We start from the raw sequence: 22,391 nt of genomic DNA on the forward strand, positions 1-22,391 counted from the left end.
CCCCATTTATAAGGCAAGAAATCCCACTTATTAAACCTGACAGGGCACACCTGTGAAGTGAAAACCATTTCCGGTGACTACCTCTTGAAGCTCATCAAGAGAATGCCAAGAGTGTGCAAAGCAGTCATCAAAGCAAAAGGTGGCTACTTTGAAGAACCTAGACTATAAGACATATTTTCAGTTGTTTCACACTTTTTTGTTAAGTATATAATTCCACATGTGTTAATTCATAGTTTTGATGCTTTCAGTGTGAATGTACAATTTTCATAGTCATGAAAATACAGAAAAATCTTTAAATGAGAAGGTGTGTCCAAACTTTTGGTCTGTACTATATAATCAAAAGATGTCAGCAGAACATCGGATGGAGTCAGTTTATTATCTGCAATGGAGCAGCTTAACATTGTATGTACCTTTGACATTGCTATGTAGTCCAAACCATCAGAGCAGTTAAAGACCACACACTGCACGGCCAGCGCCTTGGCCAAATCTTTGGTGGTCTCAGTTTTTCCTGTGCCGGCCGGACCTTCTGGAGCTCCACCAAGATTTAGATAAAAAGCACCGATCTACCAATGAAACATGAAAGAACTGGTATGAAATATCAATAATAATTGCTAATAAGTTTCATGCATCATACAAAAGTCAAAAACATTTCTGAGCATAACCCATCACATCATAGCAGAGTCCGCTAGCATCGGTCAGTGAGCGGAGTGATGACCAGGCGTGGGGAGCTGCCCAGGTACTCATAGGCGGACTTCACATTGCAGTTGATGATTCGCACTCTCGCATTCTCATTCTCCCAGTAATAGCGGAGTTGGGCAAGCCACCGGAAGTCTGTTCATGAGAAACTCCTGAGGAATGTAGGAAAAGATAGTCAACCTCTAAGACACTGCAGAATCACAAGGGAGAGTTTCTAAAGGGAAGGCAAATGCACATACATTATAGGACAAAACTCCTAGTCACCGAATTCTGCTTTTTTCATTTAGTCCCATTGCCCACGGTGTATAACATCCGGACTCTCAGCCCCCAGTTTATAAAATCCGGCCTCTCGCCTCCCCCGGTGTATAACATCCACCCCTCGGCCCTAGTTTAGTATAACATCTCTCCCCTCGCCCCCCCCGCCAGTGTATAAAATCCATCCCCTCAACCCCACTGTATAACATCCAACCCCAAGCGCTCCATTGCATAACATCTGGCCCCCAGGGTATAACATCCGGCCCCCAGCCCCGGTGTATAACATCTGTCCCCTCGCTCCCTCCCCCTGGTGTATAACATCCGGCCTCTCGCCCCCCCGGTGTATAATATCCGTCCCCTCGCCCCCCCCGCCAGTGTATAAAATCCATCCCCTCAACCCCACTGTATAACATCCAACCCCAAGCCCTTCTTTGCATAATATCCGGCCCCCAGCCCCGGTGTATAACATCTGTCCCCTCGCTCCCTCCCCCTTGTGTATAACATCTGGCCTCTCGCCCCCCCGGTGTATAATATCCGTCCCCTCGCCCCGGTGTATAATATCCGTCCCCCCGCCCCTGGTGTATAATATCCGTCCCCTCGCCCCTGGTGTATAATATCCGTCCCCTCGCCCCTGGTGAATAATATCCGTCCCCTCGCACCTGGTGTATAATATCTGTCCCCTCACCCCTGGTGTATAATATCCGTCCCCTCGCACCTGGTGTATAATATCCGTCCCCTCGCCCCTGGTGAATAATATCCGTCCCCTCGCACCTGGTGTATAATATCTGTCCCCTCACCCCTGGTGTATAATATCCGTCCCCTCGCACCTGGTGTATAATATCCGTCCCCCCGCCCCTGGTGAATAATATCCGTCCCCTCGCCCCTGGTGTATAATATCCGTCCCCTCACCCCTGGTGTATAATATCCGTCCCCTCGCCCCTGGTGAATAATATCCGTCCCCTCGCACCTGGTGTATAATATCTGTCCCCTCACCCCTGGTGTATAATATCCGTCCCCTCGCACCTGGTGTATAATATCCGTCCCCCCGCCCCTGGTGAATAATATCCGTCCCCTCGCCCCTGGTGTATAATATCCGTCCCCTCGCCCCTGGTGAATAATATCCGTCCCCTCGCACCTTGCGTATAATATCTGTCCCCTCACCCCTGGTGTATAATATCCGTCCCCTCGCACCTGGTGTATAATATCCGTCCCCTCGCCCCTGGTGTATAATATCCGTCCCCTCGCACCTGGTGTATAATATCCGTCCCCTCGCCCCTGGTGTATAATATCCGTCCCCTCGCACCTGGTGTATAATATCCGTCCCCTCGCACCTGGTGTATAATATCCGTCCCCTCGCCCCTGGTGTATAATATCCGTCCCCACGCCCCCCGGTGTATAATATCCGTCCCCTCGCCCCGGTGTATAATATCCGTCCCCCCGCCCCTGGTGTATAATATCCGTCCCCTCGCCCCTGGTGTATAATATCCGTCCCCTCACCCCTGGTGAATAATATCCGTCCCCTCGCCCCTGGTGTATAATATCCGTCCCCTCGCACCTGGTGTATAATATCTGTCCCCTCACCCCTGGTGTATAATATCCGTCCCCTCGCACCTGGTGTATAATATCCGTCCCCTCGCCCCTGGTGTATAATATCCGTCCCCACGCCCCCCGGTGTATAATATCCGTCCCCTCACCCCGGTATATAATATCCGTCCCCTTGCTCCTCAGTGTATAACATCCAGCCCTCGGACAGTATAACATCTAGCCCCTCGTACCCCTAGGGTATAACATCTGGCCCCTCGGCCTTGTATAACATTAAGACTCTCGCCCCCCACCAGTGTATAACATCAATCCCCACGCCCCCCGGTGTATAACATCCGCCCTCCCATGCGGTGTGCTGTTACTAACATATGACAGAACGGCTGGTGGTGCAGAGCTCTCTGATACCAGCGCGGTCCTGTAATAGGAGCCACTGGGGTAACAAGTCTGGATATTACATTTCTTCCCTCCTAAATCTTCCCCCATCACATGTGAGTGATATTATTAAGGAGTGGAAGGAACTGCAGCAACTCAGGAGACCCCAGAACATTACAGAGCGGGGTCACTGAGTGCTGAGGAGCAGAGGGCAGAACGCTCTCCTGACTCCATAACTGCAGAGTCCAGATCTACTTTGGTAACAACATCACCACAAACACTGCGCCCCCGCCTGGAGCTTTATGGCCGAGCAGCTGCATGCAGCCTTACATCACCAAGCACGATGCCGAGCGTCGGATGGAGTGGTGTGAAGCCGCCACCACAGGACTCTGGAGGAGACCTGTTCTGTGCAGTGACGGATCACACTTCTCTATCTGGCATCTGATGGACGAGTCTGGATTTGGTGAATGCCAGGAGAACGTTACCCTATTAACTGCATTGTGCCCGCTGGGCAGTTTGGTGGTGGAGGTATGGCCTTGTTTTTAGGGGGTGGTCTAGGCCCCTTAGTTCCAGTGAAAAGATATCTTAATGCTTCAGCACAAGACATTTTAAACAATTGTAGCTTCCAACCCTAAGGGAATAGAAGAGCAGAACTGTTTCCCACACGTTCTCAACCTCAACCCCACTAAACACCTTTAGGATGATTAATTAGAACAAATACTGGAGAATGGCAGCATAAATATGTCACCGCCACATAGGGAAGAACAATGTCAGGCACACATCAATTACATTGCCATATGTCTGCTCAGGCTTAGAATGGCTGACCACTCGGAGAATGACATAATACCTACAAAGAAACCGAACAAAAGGTCATTAAAGGAATTGACATAAAACCCCTTTATTAGTCCATCCATGGTTATAGAACGACACTGCACAGAGGAGGGCGCACACACCATTGATAGAAAATATTACACACCGCACCTAGGCCATCCAAACCACTGACTATAAAGAAGATCAATTGTGGCAATGAGTCATATACAGGGGATGCCGACACCTACAGATGCCAAAACATTCCTATATAGGGACCACCATCTCAATATGCAGAAATGACTACTGCCCCATAGACGTCATTGTAAGTACACCCCAAGATTGCTTTACTGTGACAAGATCAATTGTGTCCTATGAAAACTCAAAGAAAAGAGGGGGGAACATAACATAGATATGGAAAGAACATAGGAATATGGTGAAATGTATGAAGGTGCTCGGCATACTGAGCTGTGATATCTGTAGAGGGACGGACTCCATATTAACATCCTGGATATGGATTAGAATAGGAGGCCATAAAAGCCCCTGTAGGTGTAATGTGGAGGGGGCACAATACCTTTCTCCATGTAGTGTATAATAAATAGAACATGGTATTGGAAAGTTTGCTGCCAGCCATGATGTTTGCACAAACCTGTTTCGATCATTTCCCTGACCACGTCACGAGCGTGCCCCTCTATGGTGACGAGAGCCCCCAATGTGCTGCGAGTCTGCTGGGACAATTTGCCTCCTCGCAAATTGCTCCAAATACCCAGATGTACCTCTATAAAACCCTGCTACAAACAGCATGGAAAACTCAATGCAGATGGATTAATTTTATGCTGGTATTATGGGAAATCCCATACAATGTCTTCCCTTATTGGTAGATATGACGAGAGTAGAGATGAGCGAATGGATTTGCAGGACTCTGGTCCAACAGTCCGGTCAGTATTCCACGGCCGCAGGACCGGAGCCCCGTGAACCGGCATCTCCGGCTCCTCTTTTGATGTCGATGTCATAGTTGTGGTGTGAGGCACAAATGACATCACGCCTGGCCGGCTAATCAAAAGAGGAGCCAGGGATGCCGGCATGTAAGAGGCGGTTAGCAAGGCTCCCATCCAACAGCCACAGACTACTAACCTGCTCTCTTAGACCAAGGTCCTGCAAATTTAGTTGCGCATCTCTAGACAAGATGCATGAATCAATGCAAAATCCCAACAATACTATGGAGCCTTTTGGGTACCTTCAAGATATTGAGCCGCTGTACAACTGCAACCCCCAGGAGAAGACCCCTGGGCAAGAACACTACATGGGCTCTTTGCAGTCTAATAACGTACTGTGAAATAAGCTGCTTGCATCTTTGGATGTGAATGTGGGTCCCCTTACCTCTGTTGCACCAATGGTATATCCCCCCCTGGAAACTCCTATAAGCTGCGTCTCTGGGTATGACAGTCTATTAGCAGGAGAACTCATGAAGTCTGTCTATGAATGTATATATATGTATTTCTCCCAGAAAATTATTACAATTACACGTTTTGTTGTTCACATGTTTATTTCATTTGTGTATATTGGAGCAACACAAAAAGAAGATATTAGTCAACAATTTTGGTTCTCAAGTCCTCAGACAGTTCTCTTCTCCTCTTTCTGTTCTCCCTGCTTAGTGTGGCACGTAACAACGCAAAGACTGAGTCAACTTTTCCCCTTTGTATCAGGTTTCAGGTGTGATTTTCATATTGCCCGCACCTTTTACTTGCCACAGGTGACTTTGAACGAGCATCACATGCTTGAAACAAAATTGTTTACCCACAATTTTGGAAAGATGCCAACAATTTTGTCCGACCCATTTATGGGGTTTTGTGTGAAATTATATCCAATTTGCCTTTTTTTGTGTTGTTCCAATACATACAAAGGAAATAAACATGTGTATAACAGAAAATACACATGCAATTTTTTATGGAAAAATACTTCATTTTCTGGAACAACTTCAAGGGTGCCAACACTTCCGGCCATGACTGTTTATAGTGAAGCAACCTTGATCAGTAAAGGAGCTTATGCCGTACCTCCGGGCCACTGTCGATAGCTTCATGCACTTCACTTGTCCAGAACATGAGACACACAGAGCACGACCTGTCCCGGCCATTCCCTCACCCAGTCTTTTCTTGCAGTCGCAGGGTATGCCTTTTAAAAAAGAAAGTTAAATTACGTTGACAGAAGCATTTAAGAGAGGGACAACCTTACTAGTATTATCTAGCAAATTCATTTCTACCGATTGCAGGTAGAAGATCTGCTACCTGGCTCTATTGCAAGAGATACATCATCCACAAATCATTCACTGCCGCCAAATAATCTTATACAAATATAAAAGAACTAGATGGTGGCCCGATTCTAATGCATCGGGTATTCTAGAATAGGTATGCGGCCGACCGGGTGCAATCAGCAGAGCTGTGTTTAAATTTGGCGCCAAAATCGCTGATTGGTCGCGTTCGGCAACCGCGACCAATCAGCAAAGCGGTGTTTAAATTTGGCGGCAATATCGATGATTGGTCGCGGGCGGCGGCCGCGACCAATCAGCGAACCGTGTTAGTGAGGACTGGAGACCGTGTTTAAATTTGGCACCAAAATCGCTGATTAGTCGCGACCAATCAGCCGAGCGGTGTTTAAATTTGGCGCCAATACTGCTGACTGGTCATGGCCGCCGACCGCGACCAATCAGCAGAGCGATGCAGAGCGGGGTTTAAATTCGGCGCCAAAATCACAGATTGGTCGCCGGCCGCGACCAAACAGCAGAGCATTCTTTAAATTTGGCGCCAAAATCGCTGATTGGTCGAGGCCGGCGACAGCGAACAATCAGCAGAGCGTTGTTTAAATTTGGCGCCAATCTCGCTGATTGGTCGCGGATGGCGGCCGCGACCAATCAGCAGAGCGGTGTTTAAATTTGGCGCCAATCTCGCTGATTGGTCGCGGCTGGCGGCCGCGACCAATCAGCAGTGCGGTGTTTAAATTTGGCACCAAAATCGCTGATTAATCGCGGCTGGCGGCTGCGACCAATCAGCAGAGCAGGGTTTAAATTTGGCACCAATAATGCTGATGGGTCTTTGCCGGCGACCGCGACCAATCAGCACAGCGGGGTTTACATGTGGCCCCAATGCTGCTGATTGGTCTCGGCCGGTGACCGTGACCAATCAGCAGAGCGTTGTTTAAATTTGGCACCAAAAACGCAGATTGGTCGCGGCCGGTGGTTGCGACCAATCAGCAGAGTGAGGTTTAAATTTGGCGCCAATACTGCTGACTGGTCACGGCCGACAACCGCGACCAATCAGCAGAGCGTTGTTTAAATTTTGCGCCAATACTGCTGATTGATCTCGGCCAGCGACCGCGATCAATCAGCAGAGCGTTGCTTAAATTTGTCGCCAATCTCGTTTATTGGACGCGTCCGGCGTCCGCGTCCAATCAGCACAGCAGTGTTTAAATGTGGCGGCAAGATCGGTGAATGGTCGCGGCCGCTATTTAAATGTGGTGCCCAAATCGGTGATTGGTTGCGGGCAGCGGACGCGACCAATCAGCAGAGCGGTGTTTAACTTTAGCGCCAAGATCACTGATTGGTCGGGTGTGGAGAGCGCGACCAATCAGCGAATCGTATTGGTGAGGAGCGGGGAGTGGAATCGTATTAGAGAGGACAGGGGAGCGCCCCTGCCTGTGCGGCTACTTCCGCTGCGAGAACCCGGGACATGAGCGGGCGCTCGGAGCAGAAGTATCCCGACCCGCAGCGCCGCTCCCCGGTCCTCCCTTCACACCCTAGCCGCTGATGTCCCCACAGTATCCGCAGGGTGTTACAAAGGTCCGGACATTTGTGTTCAAAATCGCTGATTGGTCGCTGGCGCTGCCCGCGACCAATCACCGATTTGGGCGCCAATTTTAAATATCGGCCGCGACCAATCACCGATCTTGGCTCCACATTTAAACACCGCTGTGCTGATTGGTCGCCGACGCTGGGCGCAACCAATCACCGATTTTGGCGCCACATTTAAATTTAAATAGCGGCCGCGACCAATTGGATGTCAGCGCCGCTCCCCGGTCCTCCCTTCACACCCTAGCCGCATGGATGTCAGCGCCGCTGCCTGTGCGGATAGTTCCGCTGCAAGAACCCGGGACATGAGCGGGCGCTCGCAGCAGAAGTATCCGGACTCGCAGCGCCGCTCCCCGGTCCTCCCTTCACACCCTAGCCACTGATGTCCCCACAGTATCCGCATGGTGTTACAAAGGTCAGGACATCTGTGTTAAAAATCGCTGATTGGTCGCTGGCGCTGGCCGCGACCAATCACCGATCTTGGCGGCAAATTCAAACACCGCTGTGCTGATTGGTCGCCGACGCTGTGCGCGACCAATCACCAATTTTGGCGGCACATTTAAATAGCGTCCGCGACCAATCAGTACAGCGGTGTTTAAATGTTGAGCCAAGATCGGTGATTGGTCGCGGCCGATATTTAAATTTGGCGCCTAAATCGGTGATTGGTCGGCGGCAGCGTCAGCGACCAATCAGCGATTTTTAACACAAATGTCCGGACCTTTGTAACACCATGCGGATACTGTGGGGACATCAGCGGCTAGGGTGTGAAGGGAGGACCGGGGAGCGGCGCTGCGGGTCGGGATACTTCTGCTGCGAGCGCCCGCTCATGTCCCGGGTTCTCGGAGCGGAAGTATCCGCACAGGCAGCGGCGCTGACATCCATGCGGCTAGGGCGTGAAGGGAGCACCGGGGAGCGGCGCTGACATCCAATTGGTCGCGGCCGCTATTTAAATGTGCCGCACAAATCGGTGATTGGTCGCCGACTTGGCCCGCAACCAATCACTGATCTTGCGGCCAAAGTTAAACACTACGGTGCTAATTGGTTGCGGACGCTGACAGCGACCAATCACCGATTTGGGCGCCACATTCAAATATCGGCCGCGACCAATCACCGATCTTGGCTCCACATTTAAACACCGCTGTGCTGATTGGTCGCCGACGCTGGGCGCGACCAATCACCGATTTTGGTGCCACATTTAAATAGCGTCCGCGACCAATCCGCACAGCGGTGTTTAAATGTGGAGCCAAGATCGGTGATTGGTCGCGGCCGATATTTGAATGTGGCGCCCAAATCGGTGATTGGTCGCTGTCAGCGTCCGCGACCAATCAGCACCGTAGTGTTTAACTTTTGCGGCAAGATCCGTGATTGGTTGTGGGCCAAGACCGCGACCAATCACCGATTTGTGCGGCACTTTTAAATAGCGTCCGCGACCAATTGGATGTCAGCGCCGCTCCCCGGTCCTCCCTTCACACCCTAGCCGCATGGATGTCAGCGGCGCTGCCTGTGCGGATACTTCCGCTGCGAGAACCCGGGACATGAGCGGGCGCTCGGAGCAGAAGTATCCCGACCCGCAGCGCCGCTCCCCGGTCCTCCCTTCACACCCTAGCCGCTGATGTCCCCACAGTATCCGCATGGTGTTACAAAGGTCCGGACATTTGTGTTAAAAATCGCTGATTGGTCGCTGGCGCTGCCCACGACCAATCACCGATTTGGGCGCCAAATTTAAATATCGGCCGCGACCAATCACCGATCTTGGCTCCACATTTAAACACCGCTGTGCTGATTGGTCGCGGCTGATATTTAAATTTGGCGCCCAAATCGGTGATTGGTCGCGGGCAGCGCCAGCGACCAATCAGCGATTTTTAACACAAATGTCCGGACCTTTGTAAGACCATGCGGATACAGTGGGGACATCAGCGGCTAGGGTGTGAAGGGAGGACCGGGGAGCGGCGCTGCGAGTCCAGATACTTCTGCTGCGAGCGCCCGCTCATGTCCCAGGTTCTCGGAGCGGAAGTATCCGCACAGGCAGCGCCGCTGACATCCATGCGGCTAGGGTGTGAAGGGAGGACCGGGGAGCGGCGCTGACATCCATGCGGCTAGGGTGTGAAGGGAGGACCGGGGAGTGGCGCTGACATCCAATTGGTCACGGACGCTATTTAAAAGTGCCGCACAAATCGGTGATTGGTCGCTGTCTTGGCCCGCGACCAATGACTGATCTTGGTGCCAAAGTTAAACACTATTGTGCTGATTGGTCGCGGACGCTGACCGCGACCAATCACCGATTTGGGCGCCAAATTGAAATATCGGCCGCGACCAATCACCGATTTTGGCGCCAAATTTAAATATCGGCCGCGACCAATCACCACAGCGGTGTTTAAATGTGGAGCCAAGATCGGTGATTGGTCGCGGGCAGCGTCGGCGACCAATCAGCACAGCGGTGTTTAAGTTTTGCGCTAAGATCAGTGATTGGTCGGGTCCGAAGACCGCGATCAATCATCGAATCGTCTTGGTGAGGACCGGGGAGCGGCGCTGCCTGTGCGGCTACTTCCGCTGCGAGAACCCGGGACATAGCGGGCGCTCACAGCAGAAGTATCCCGACCCGCAGCGCCGCTCCCCGGTCCTCCCTTCCGCATGGAGGTCAGCGACGCCGGCGGTCCTTCCGCTGCTACCGGCCGGGAGATGAGCGCCTCGCGGCGCTCATCTTCCGGCTGCATCTCCATCCCGCAGATGGGTCCGTCGGTCGGGTTCCTTCTGCTGTTGCCGGCCGGGAGATGAGCGCCTTGCGCCGGTCATCTCCCGGCTGCATCGCCGCTCAGCTCCGTCCCGCAGATGAGCCGCTAACGGCCGCCATCTTTTTTTAGAAATCCCCCGGCGCTGATTGGCCGCTGCCGGACCAATGAGCGACGCGGGATTTCCTGGACAGACAGACACACAGACAGACAGACAGACGGGATAAGACGATTATATATATAGACTAGATTAGTTCCAATTAATGCTTTTGGTCTGTAGGTAGATCCGTACCATTCGTGACCGAGCAATAACATCATGCACGCTCCTTAACATGACATCTTCCCCTTGGATGAGCCACTTCTCCACGGCCCCCCGAGCCTCGGAGGTGGAGATGGTCTGGATGAGCTCTACGCGTTCCCCCTCGGTGCTGTACATGGCTTTGATGTCCAGGTTAGGAAGGAACTCCAGCTTTGCGATGCCTTCAAAGCCCTTCTTTAGATGTGGTTGGACCCGCAGAGGATCTTTAGTCTCAGAGAGAATTTCTAGCATTTCGTCGTTGGACAGGAAGAAAAAGCTAAAGCGAAAATGCACAATATGATAAAGATGTCATTAAAGTATTGGGTCAGGCGCCATTTGTATTAGTGTCTATGTGAGAAAATAGAAAAGCAAAGCTTTAAAGTAAAGACTCAGTCCCCATACACATTGGATTAAAATAGTTTAAACCTGACGATTGCAGCAGGACCGGCCTACCCACTGATGTGTATGGGGGTCTCCTGACTCTCCCCCGATAGAGGATGTCAGGGCCAGAAGGATCGGGCAGATGGGATTTCAATACTCGGTCTTTTGGTTCTCAGGGGAGATAACCCGCTGCCGGAGGTGTCCAGTACCGACTTTCTCCTCTCTCCCCATTAAAACCACATGACTGTTCAGCAGAATAGGTGGGAGTCAGGAGAAATAGCCAAATAACCATTCAGACCACGGGTATCTCATATGTCATGCGTATGGTTAGCTTTATGGGGCTATCCAGCTTTGGGAACTTTTTTTTATTTAACTGAAATGTGTATTCCCATCTCCAGGATTCTACCCCAATATGTAGTATGCGTAATAATAATAATATTAGCAAATACCTCCAATTAGAAGTTTAGTATAGTTCTTCTGATTTGTTTTGTCGCTTACCCCATGTGCAGGGCATTGCAGTAGCTTAGGTTACGACCACTAGCAAATAACTGTCACTATATGAGTGGTCGTAACCATGGATACCGAAGCTACTGCAATGCCTTGCACATGGGGAAAGCGACATAGTGAATCAGAAGAACTATACTACACTTCTAATTGGAGGTATTTGCTAATATTATTATTATTACTACGCCTACTACATATTGGGATAGGATCTTGGAGATGGGAATACCCATTTAATTGCGAGTATTTGCGACAATTCAGTTTCATTAAAAATGTTGCACCGTTAGGCTTTTTGTTTCCTGCACATTCAGCTTTGATGTGATCTGTGGTCATAAATCGGCTAAGAGGAGCTGAAAAAAGACCGATTAAAAATAAGTCCAATAGCCAGCGCAACACAGAGCCAATAGAAGGCAAACAGTGCAAAATTATTAATGAAATCCAATTACAAAAATGATTTCAATGCGTTTAAATAAGAAAAAAAAATATTTAAGGAATATATACAATCATTGCAACAAGTGAAAGGACTATACCGTGGGAAAAAAGCCTCTTCTTCTCCAGATAGGCATTCAGCCCTTTCATGATTTTATCCAGAAGCACATTGCTGTCCTGAAGTTTCTCCAGAAGTCCGGTCAGAGAAGTGGCGCTTAAAACCTAAAACAAAGTAGATAGCCCATAAGTAAGATTCCATTATATAGTTATAGAGACTGAAAAAAGGTCACATTCATTGACTATTGTGCCAATAGTTTATATTAAAAGAAAAATTAGAACCTATTTGGATAGAAAATAGAAGATGCGGGAGGCTGGAGTCCAGGCAGTGCGGAGCCCCATAACCCGGGATCCTTGTGATGGAAGCATCAGGACACGGACTCTTGGAAAACATCAATCCTGGATGCAAGATGACCGTGCTTTCTTGTATCAGTCCACCATGAAGCATCCATTTACCTTCGGGTCTTTAACGCAATGTTTCATGATCTCTCTCCAGTTTCTGTCCACAGTCTGGAATAAGCGTCCTTCTTCAGGCATTTGCTGCATGATGTCCTCAGAAGAGAAGATTAAAGCCACTGGGTCGGCACCTTCAGCCATTCATCAATGGTTTCCTGGATCCTTATCAGTCGTTCCTCCCATTGCTTAAAGGAGGAAAGCAAAAAGTTAATTACACATAAAATGAAAAGGATAGAAAAAAAATGCTATCATTTTAGAAGATAAATTATCAATGGATATGAATTCTGAAATGTTGGACATTTGTAGGGAAAGTTTGGTGAGACTCCTTGATACCATCCCCTTTACATGTAAGCTGGAGCCGCATGTAACTTTAGCCTCGGAGATCCTAATGAAACCTTAGCTTCTGCTAATAAGCAAGTGAAGATTTTAAGCTGAGTGACAACATTTACTGTGGGTGGGAAATCCTTAATCCCTTCAGGACCGGATAATTTTTTGTTTTGCATTTTTTCCTTCCCTTCTTCAAAAAGCCATACATTTTTTAATTTTTCCATTGATATAGCTGCAAGAGGCTATGTAATGTGCTGTAGCTTAACCCCTTCCCAACATATGACATACTGTTAAGCCATATGCCATGTTCCTGCAGATGTGCAAAATTTGGACCTGGGCCCCCACCAGCATGTTGGTCAGATGTATGGGCCCTTGTAGCATTCTAGATCCGATAATGATGCGCGTGTTCGTCCCTGCCTTGGATGTTTCCCATTGTAGCCCCATCCTATAATAATGTCTCTCATTCTAGGCCCCTTCCTGGTATAATGTTCCCCATCCTGCGCCCCTTCCTGTTATAATATCCCCGATCCTGGGCCTCTTCCTGTTATAATATCCACCTTCTGTGTATAATACCCCGCATCCTGAGCCCCTTTCAGCAATAACGTCCCAATCCTGGGCTCCTTCCTGGTATAATGTCCTTGGTCCTGGGCCTCTTACTGTAATAATGTCCCCCATCCTGGCCCCTTCCTGTAACAATGTCCCCAATCCTGGTACAATGTCCCCCATCCTATAACAATGTCCTCCATCCTGGTATCCTGTCCCCCATCCTAGGCCCCATTCTGGTATAATGACCTCCATCCTTGTGCCCTTCCTGGTGTAATGTCCTTCATCCTGGCCCATGTCATGGTATAATGACCCCCATTCTGGTATAATGCTCCCTATCCTGGGCCCTTTCCTTGTATAATGTTCCCCATCCTGGGCCCCTTCTTTATATAATGCTCCCCATCCTGGGCCCCTTCCTTGTCTAATTCTCCCCACCCTGAGCCCCTTCCTTGTCTAATGCTCCCCATCCTTGGCCCTTTCCTGGTATAATGTTCTGTCGTTCTTTTCTAATACATTAAATAAACAAAAATAAATGATTCTTCTTACCTTCCTGCGCTCCCACGACATGCGGCGTCTTCTTCTGTAGCTGATTTCAGTGTGCCGGCAAGGGCAGCGCATGACGTCACTTCCATGCGTCGCTCGTGACTGGCACGCCGACATCAGCTACTGGCCTTTGATTGGCTGGCGGCATGCATTGCAGCTCAGGGACCCGGCATGTCCCTGCGCAGCAATATACTTCAGCCGAATGTGCGTCCTCAGACTGTGGAAGTGCCATAAATATATGAGATGGGAATACCACTCTGCCACTGTGCGTTCCTTTATGCACTTTACCCTCCTTTTTGGCACTCTTTGTGGTAAGAGACTACCTTAAAAAATGTTTTATGTGACATGTATCTGATTATTTGTGGGCAGGAGCATTATTTAGATGGATACCTGATGCATATGGCAAGTGTAAATCCAATGACTATGGAATACTTATGGATTACTTTTTGATATATTATTACACTCATTGGATTGTCTTGATATACTAACCTTATGCTATATTATCTATATTGCTCATGTCCCACTGTGACCATATGCGTGACCATATATGTATACTTTGTAACATATCTTGCTACATTGGTAATCTAATTAGTGTCTTTATACTATCCGTATTATGTCATTTCTCTTTTTACTATGTACGTTTTTTAACTTGATGGAATAAAAATTTATATTTTTTACGCCAATTAACTCTTTCTTCTCCTATGTACCCATGTGTTTCATGAGTTGGCTCAGTTTGGCAAATCTGGGATATATTTCCCCCCGGATATGCCAACTTTACCCCTATAGGGTCTATTTAGTTGTATCACTCTGAGTCTATGTCTGATCCAGAGATACAATAATGAACATGAATCCTTATATATCACGGATCTTGCAGCCGCCTTTACCTGCTTGGACATAAGTGTTACATAGTTACATAGTTTAAAAGGCCGAAAAAAGACAAGCGTCCATCCAGTTCAGCCTATTTCTTGTGCACTGCAGCTATTCCGCAGCGTTGATCCAGGGGAAGGCAAAAAAAAACCATGCGGTATAGGCCAATTTACATCATTGAGGAAAAATTCACTTCCCGACTCCAATCTGGCAGTCAGATTAAATCCCTGGATTAATTAACTATCACTAAGCATAAGATGTAATTTTATTGTTCTCAAGAAAGGCGTCCAGTCCTCTCTTGAACTCATTAAGTGAGTTGGACATCACCACTTCCTCTCCCAGAGAATTCCAGAGTCTCACAGCTCTGACCGTAAAGAATCCCCTTCTATGCTGGTGCAGGAACCTCCTTTCCTCCAGACGCATAGTGTGCCCCCTCGTCTTTGTCACCATCCTTGGTATAAACAGGTCATGGGAGAGATCTCTGTACAGCCCCCTGATGTATTTATACATGTTTATGAGGTCTCCCCTAAGCCTTCTCTTTTCCAACGTAAATAGGCCTAATTTGGACAACCTCTCTGGGTATTCTAGTCCCTCCATTCCCTTTATTACCTTAGTCGCCCTCCTTTGTACCCTCTCTAGCTCCAATATGTCTTTCCTGAGTACCGGAGCCCAGAACTGTGCACAATATTCTAAGTGCGGCCTTACCAGCGCTTTATACAGAGGAAGAACAATGTTCTCATCATATGCCCCTATTCCTCTTCTGATGCATGCCATGACTCTATTTGCCTTCGCAGCTGCTGCCTGACACTGGGCACTCCAATTTAATTTGCTGTTAACCAAGACGCCCAGGTCCTTCTCCATGTCAGATTTCCCCAACGGTTTCCCATTTAATATGTATGGGTGACTGCTGTTTTTCTTTCCCATGTGCATGACCTTACATTTATCGGCATTGAACCCCATTTGCCATTTTTTGGCCCAACTCCCCAATTTATCTAAATCCTCCTGTAGCTGTGCCCTATCCTCATCTGTATTAACTACGTTACAAAGTTTAGTATCATCTGCAAATATTGCTATTTTACTATGCAACCCTTCCACTAGATCATTAATAAATATATTAAATAATATAGGGCCCAAGACAGACCCTTGAGGCACCCCGCTAGTCGAGACGCAGTTATAAAAGGAATCCAATTTGTCCGCATTAATCAACTGCAGGGCATCTTGATTGGCAAATAGATTGATCACTTTGGGGTACCAAGTGTTCAGCAACTTTTCTTCTGTCTTGGCACAAGCCAAGGATACGCTGTTCCTCAGGGATTCACATTCTACAGGACCCCTGGACCTGACAAAGAATAAAGCACTTTATCATATTAAACCTGACAGGGCACACCTGTGAGGTGAAGACCATTTCCGGTGACTACCTCTAGAAGCTCATCAAGAGAACGCCAAGAGCGTGCAAAGCAGTCATCAAAGCAAAAGGGGGCTACTCTGAAGAACCTAGAATATAAGACATATTTTCAGTTGTTTCACACTTTTTTGTTAAGTATATAATTCCACATGTGGTAATTCATAGTTTTGATGCCTTCAGTGTGAATGTACAATTTTCATAGTCATGAAAATACAGAAAAATCTTTAAATGAGAAGGTGTGTCCAAACTTTTGGTCTGTACTGTATATATCCACCCATATACAGCATACATATACACACATATACAGTATACATATATACACACCCATATACAGTATACATATACACACACATATACAGTATACATATATACACACATATACCAGTATACATATATATACACCCATATACAGTATATATATACACACATATACAGTATACATATATATACACACACATACAGCATACATATATATACACACTTATACAGTATACATATATACACACATATACAGTATACATATATACACACCCATATACAGTATACATATACACACACATATACAGTATACATATATACACACATATACAGTATACATATATACACATATATACACACATATACACACACATACCAGTATACATATATATATATATACACACGCCCATATACAGTATACAGTGCTGGCCAAAAGTATTGGCACCCCTGCAATTCTGTCAGACAATGCTCAATTTCTTCCTGAAAATGATTGCAATCATAAATTCTTTGGTATTATTCTCTTCATTTAATTTGTCTTCAATGAAAAAAACACAAAAAGAATTGTCCTAAAGCCAGATTGGATATAATTCCACACCAAACCTAAAAAAGGGGGTGGACAAAAGTATTGGCACCCTTTGAAAAATCATGTGATGCTTCTCTAATTCGTGTAATTAACAGCACATGTAACTTACCTGTGGCACCTAACAGGTGTTGGCAATAACTAAATCACACTTGCAGCCAGTTAACATGGATTAAAGTTGACTCAGCCTCTGTCCTGTATCCTTGTGTATACCACATTGAGCATGTAGAAAAGAAAGAAGACCAAAGAACTGTCTGAGGACTTGAGAAACCAAATTGTGAGGAAGCATGAGCAATCTCAAGGCTACAAGTCCATCTCCAAAGACCTGAATGTTCCTGTGTCTTCCGTGCGCAGTGTCATCAAGAAGTGTAAAGCCCATGGCACTGTGGCTAACCTCCCTAGATGTGGACGGAAAAAAAAATTGACGAGAGATTTCAACGCAAGATTGTGCGGATGGTGGATAAAGAACCTCGACTAACATCCAAACAAGTTCAAGCTGCCCTGCAGTCCGAGGGTACAGCAGTGTCAACCCATACTATCCGTTGGCGTCTGAATGAAAAGGGACTGTATGGTAGGATACCCAGGAAGACCCCACTTCTTACCCCGAGACATAAAAAAGCCAGGCTGGAGTTTGCCAAAACTTACCTGAGAAAGCCTAAAACGTTTTGGAAGAATGTTCTCTGGTCAGATGAGACAAAAGTAGAGCTTTTTGGGAAAAAGCATCAACATAGAGTGTACAGGAAAAAAAAAGAGGCATTCAAAGAAAAGAACACGGTCCCTACAGTCAAACATGGCGGAGGTTCCCTGATGTTTTGGGGTTGCTTTGCTGCCTCTGGCACTGGACTGCTTGACCGTGTGCATGGCATTATGAAGTCTGAAGACTACCAACAAATTTTGCAGCATAATGTAGGGCCCAGTGTGAGAAAGCTGGGTTTCCCTCAGAGGTCATGGGTCTTCCAGCAGGACAATGACCCAAAACACACTTCCAAAAGCACTATAAAATGGTTTTAGAGAAAGCACTGGAGACTTCTAAGGTGGCCAGCAATGAGTCCAGACCTGAATACCATAGAACATCTGTGGAGAGATCGCAAAATGGCAGTTTGGAGAAGGCTCCCTTCAAATATCAGGGACCTGGAGCAGTTTGAAGTGACCGCGGGCAAGGCCGCGCATTGGTATCTATGATCTGGCCCAGCAAGATACCCACACACAGACTCTATCTTGACAACCGTATCTTTACTCGCATACATTTTTAACACAGCAAAGAAAAAAAAACAATAAATGACAACCGTAAATATGCACAGTAATAACGTGTACTGATAAGCTGACCCTCACTGTCCCTACTCACACGTTACCAGTCCTTTACTCTAGAAGGATGTGTCCCCCGTCGCAGGCCTGTCTGTCTTTGCAGGAAGGCGTCCCAGCCGGAGAAAAAACAGGAACAGCAGAATTCGCGGAAACAAAGGAAGGGATACTTCGGCCTCTCGCCAGAGGTCCCGCTTACAGTCTCTCTGATCCGGATAGAAGCTCTGGTGGGTCCCCTTATGTAGTCCACACTCCAGTAGCAGGGAGTGTAACAGCTGAATCCTTCAGCAGTGCAGGAGCTGGGGAAGGCTCCGAGGATATGGTGTCAGATAGAAGAAATCACGTTGAGAGTCTCTCCTGCGCCACACACGAGGGCCTGCACACCGTCCTGGCTCTTTTCACAGACCACAGCAGACTCTGCGCGCGCTTTTTCCTGCTTCCCACTTTGGTCACGTGACTCTCTAGGGCGGGACACAGGAGGCTCAGTCTTTTTCTCTGTCATCACACCCTGCGCAGGTGCAACCTCTGGCCACAAGGTGGCAACATCATCCTGTGTAATCACTTCTGTAACAGGCTCTATATCAATTATCACAGAACAGCCAGAGACGGCCAGCTCACTACAAGTTTGCCAAAGAAGAATGGTCTACAATTCCAGCAGAGCATTGTAAGAAACTCATTGATGGTTACCGGAAGCGGTTGTTCGCAGTTATTTTGGCTAAAGGTTGTGCAACCAAGTATTAGGCTGAGGGTGCCAATACTTTTGTCCGGCCCATTTTTGGAGTTTTGTGTGAAATGATCAATGATTTTATTTTTGCTTCATTCTCTTTTGTGTTTTTCCTTGCAAGCAAATTAAATGAAGAGAATAATACCAAAGAATTTGTGATTGCAATCATTTTCAGGAAGAAACTGAGTATTATCTGACAGAATTGCAGGGGTGCCAATACTTTTGGCCAGCACTGTACATATATATATACACACACATACAGCATACATATATACACCCATATACAGTATACATATACACACATCTACAGTATACATATATATACACCTATATACAGTATACATATATACACACCCATATACAGTATACATATATACACAGTATAGATATACACACACATATACAGTATACATATATATACACACACATACAGTATACATATATACACACCCATATACAGTATACATATACACACCCATATACAGTATACATATATACACACCCATATACAGTATACATATATATATACATACAGTATGCATATACACATATACAGTATACATATATATATATATACATACATATAGAGTATCTATAATATAACGCTACAAGCGTCCCTCTGTCTGAAGCCTTTATAGTCTGCGCTAGTGCGACACGCCTGCACAGTCTGGCTCCAGACTGAAGAACGCATGGAGCCGTTACAGGTAAGAGGAGTGTATGGTGCTGGAGATCACGGTATGCGTATACACTGAACACATACCGCGATCTCTGGCGCCATACTTACATACTTACCTGACCGGGATGAGCGCTACCGCGGCGCTTCTGTTCGGTCCGGAGTCCGGGGGAAGAGGGAGGCATTGAAATCGGCACATGCGCATAGCGCTATCCGGCGCCATTTTACTGAAGACACATTTGCAATGTGTCTTCAGCAAAATGGAGCCGGACAGCGTGGTATGAGCACACGCGTACTTCGGCGCCGCACTCCTCCCCCGGCCTCCAGCAGAACGGGAAACAGCGCTGGAGCACAGGGAAGAAAGGTGAGTATAAGTGTTTATTTTCTTGTATGTGTGTGTAGCATGATAGGGATGAGGGGTGCCATACATACCAGGATTGGGGGGTGAGGGGTGCCATACATACCAGGATTGGGGGGTGAGGGGTGCCATACATACCAGGATTGGGGGGTGAGAGGACCATACATACCAGGATTGGCGGGTGAGGGGACTATCCATACCAGGATTGGGGGGTGAGGGGTGCCATGCATACCAGGATTGGGGGGTAAGGGGACCATGCATAACAGGATTGGGGGTGAGGGGACCATGCATAACAGGATTGGGGGTGAGGGGTGCCATGCATAACAGGATTGGGGGTGAGGGGTGCCATGCATATCAGGATAGGGATGAGGGGTGCCATGCATACCAGGATTGGGGATGTGAGGGGGTACCATAGATACCAGAATAGGGATGAGGGGGTACCATGCATACCAGGATTGGGGGTGAGGGGTACCATGTATACCAGAATTGGGGGGTGAGGGGACCATGCATACCGGGATTGGGGCTGAGGGGTGCCATGCATATCAGGATAGGGATGAGGGGTGCCATGCATACCAGGATTGGGGATGTGAGGGGGTACCATAGATACCAGAATAGGGATGAGGGGGTACCATGCATACCAGGATTGGGGGTGAGGGGTACCATGTATACCAGAATTGGGGGGGGGGGCATGCATACCAGGATTGGGGATGAGGGGTGCCATGCATACCAGGATTGGGGAATGAGGGGTGCCATGCATACCAGGATTGGGGAATGAGGGGTGCCATGCATACCAGGATTGGGGGTGAGGGGTGCCATGCATACCAGGATTGGGAAATGAGGGGTGCCAAGTATACCAGGATTGGGGGTGAGGGGTGCCATGCATACCAGGATTGGGGGGTGAGGGGTGCCATGTATACCAGGATTGGGAGGTGAGGTGACCATGCATACCAGGATTGGGGAATGAGGGATGCCATGTATACCAGAATTGGGGGGTGAGGGGACCATACATACCAGGATTGGGGGGTGAGGGGACCATGCATACCAGAATTAGGGGGTGAGGGGTGCCATGTATACCAGGACTGGGGAATGAGGGATGCCATGTATACCAGAATTGAGGGGTGAGGGGACCATGTATACCAGGATTGGGGGTGAGGGGTGCCATGCATACCAGGATTGGGGGGTGAGGGGTGCCATGTATACCAGGATTGGGAGGTGAGGGGACCATGCATACCAGGATTGGGGAATGAGGTGTGCCATGCATACTAGGATTGGGGGGTGAGGGGACCATACATACCATGATTGGGGGGTGAGGTGTGCCATGCATACCAGGGTTGGGGGGTGAGGGGACCATACATATCATGATTGGGGAATGAGGTGTGCCATGAATACCAGGATTGGGGGGTGGAGGGACCATGCATACCACAATAGGATGGGGGCAGCACAAATACCAGGATGGGAGACCATATACCAATAAAAATGCTCGCCACCCGGGCGTAGAACGGGTTTAATAGCTAGTACATATATACACGCATATATACAGTAATACAGCATATACATACACATATATATACTGTATATACACACACACACAAATATATATACAGTAATACAGCATATACATACACATATATACTGTATATACACACACACACACACACATATATACAGTAATACAGCATATACATACACATATATACTGTATATACACACACACACACATATATATATATATCTGGCGACAGTCTGCCATAGAGCTGACGTGCAGTACATACACTGTGTTATGGGGGCGCTCACCTGTGCGGACCCCGCGCTCCGGCCGCTACTTCTCTGCTCATATAAGGTCTCTCTTTCTGCCATTAAATAATTCGGTTGTCATGGCAGTGGAGGCGGGGCGTTGGTAGGGGGCGTGTCTGGTATAGGGCAGATTGGGGCGGGGCTGTCATGCAGTGCTTGTCTCATCGCTGTAATTTCCTGCTGATGCCACCTGGTGGACAGCATTGGTCAGTACGCGCTGAGAATGCTCACATGGTGGGGGAGGGGCAGCTTATATATGTATATACACAGTCACAATGCAGTTAGGGTTATGTTCACACAGTGTTTATTTAAACGTTTTTTTCCACATTATAAAACTCAGTGTTGTCAGGAAAAGCATTGCCTGTATTTTTGATGTATGCCTCATACAAAATACATTTTTGAAGATTTTTTTTAATCTTCCATCCTATACTCGGGCACTGGCTGTATATTGTTGAGGCCCCGGGACTTGCTTAGATCCGCTGGGTGGCATTGCCAGCTGCATTGCAGTAAATGGGTGACCTGAAATCCCACATTTATCCTGTGACCAGTTAGGGACTGTTTTTTCTTAAAGAAGGGGCTCATGTTATTAATCCCAGACAATCCATTAATGGAGTTTCCAGTAGTATAATAATGATGATTTATCCTGGGGATGG

General features: G+C 47.7%; 1 protein-coding gene across 1 annotated transcript; it reads right to left on the minus strand.

Annotated features, from left to right (window-relative positions):
• Positions 1 to 310: 310 nt before the first annotated feature.
• LOC141178772 (dynein axonemal heavy chain 12-like) lies at positions 311 to 21,830 on the minus strand. The gene is made up of 6 exons (XM_073660617.1): positions 21,739 to 21,830; positions 12,365 to 12,549; positions 11,953 to 12,073; positions 10,535 to 10,817; positions 5,727 to 5,844; positions 311 to 848 (listed from the first exon to the last, which is right to left on the minus strand). The coding sequence occupies exons 2-4, from the start codon at positions 12,503 to 12,505 to the stop codon at positions 10,786 to 10,788; spliced, it is 294 nt and encodes a 97-aa protein (XP_073516718.1). The 5' UTR covers positions 12,506 to 12,549; positions 21,739 to 21,830; the 3' UTR covers positions 311 to 848; positions 5,727 to 5,844; positions 10,535 to 10,785.
• Positions 21,831 to 22,391: the final 561 nt, after the last annotated feature.

Source organism: Phyllobates terribilis, unplaced genomic scaffold, assembly GCF_046119375.1.
Source record: "Phyllobates terribilis strain yellow unplaced genomic scaffold, ASM4611937v1 Scaffold_30__1_contigs__length_15301838, whole genome shotgun sequence".
Taxonomy (NCBI): domain Eukaryota; kingdom Metazoa; phylum Chordata; class Amphibia; order Anura; family Dendrobatidae; genus Phyllobates; species Phyllobates terribilis.

Coding starts and splice junctions, on each gene's coding strand:
- LOC141178772 (XM_073660617.1), bottom strand. CDS start 12,505: ATGGCTGAAGGTGCCGACCCAGTGGCTTTAATCTTCTCTTCTGAGGAC. Junction 12,074..12,364: donor ATTGCGTTAAAGACCCGAAG/GTAAATGGATGC, acceptor ACTTTGTTTTAG/GTTTTAAGCGCCACTTCTCT. Junction 10,818..11,952: donor GAAGAGGCTTTTTTCCCACG/GTATAGTCCTTT, acceptor TTTTCGCTTTAG/CTTTTTCTTCCTGTCCAACG.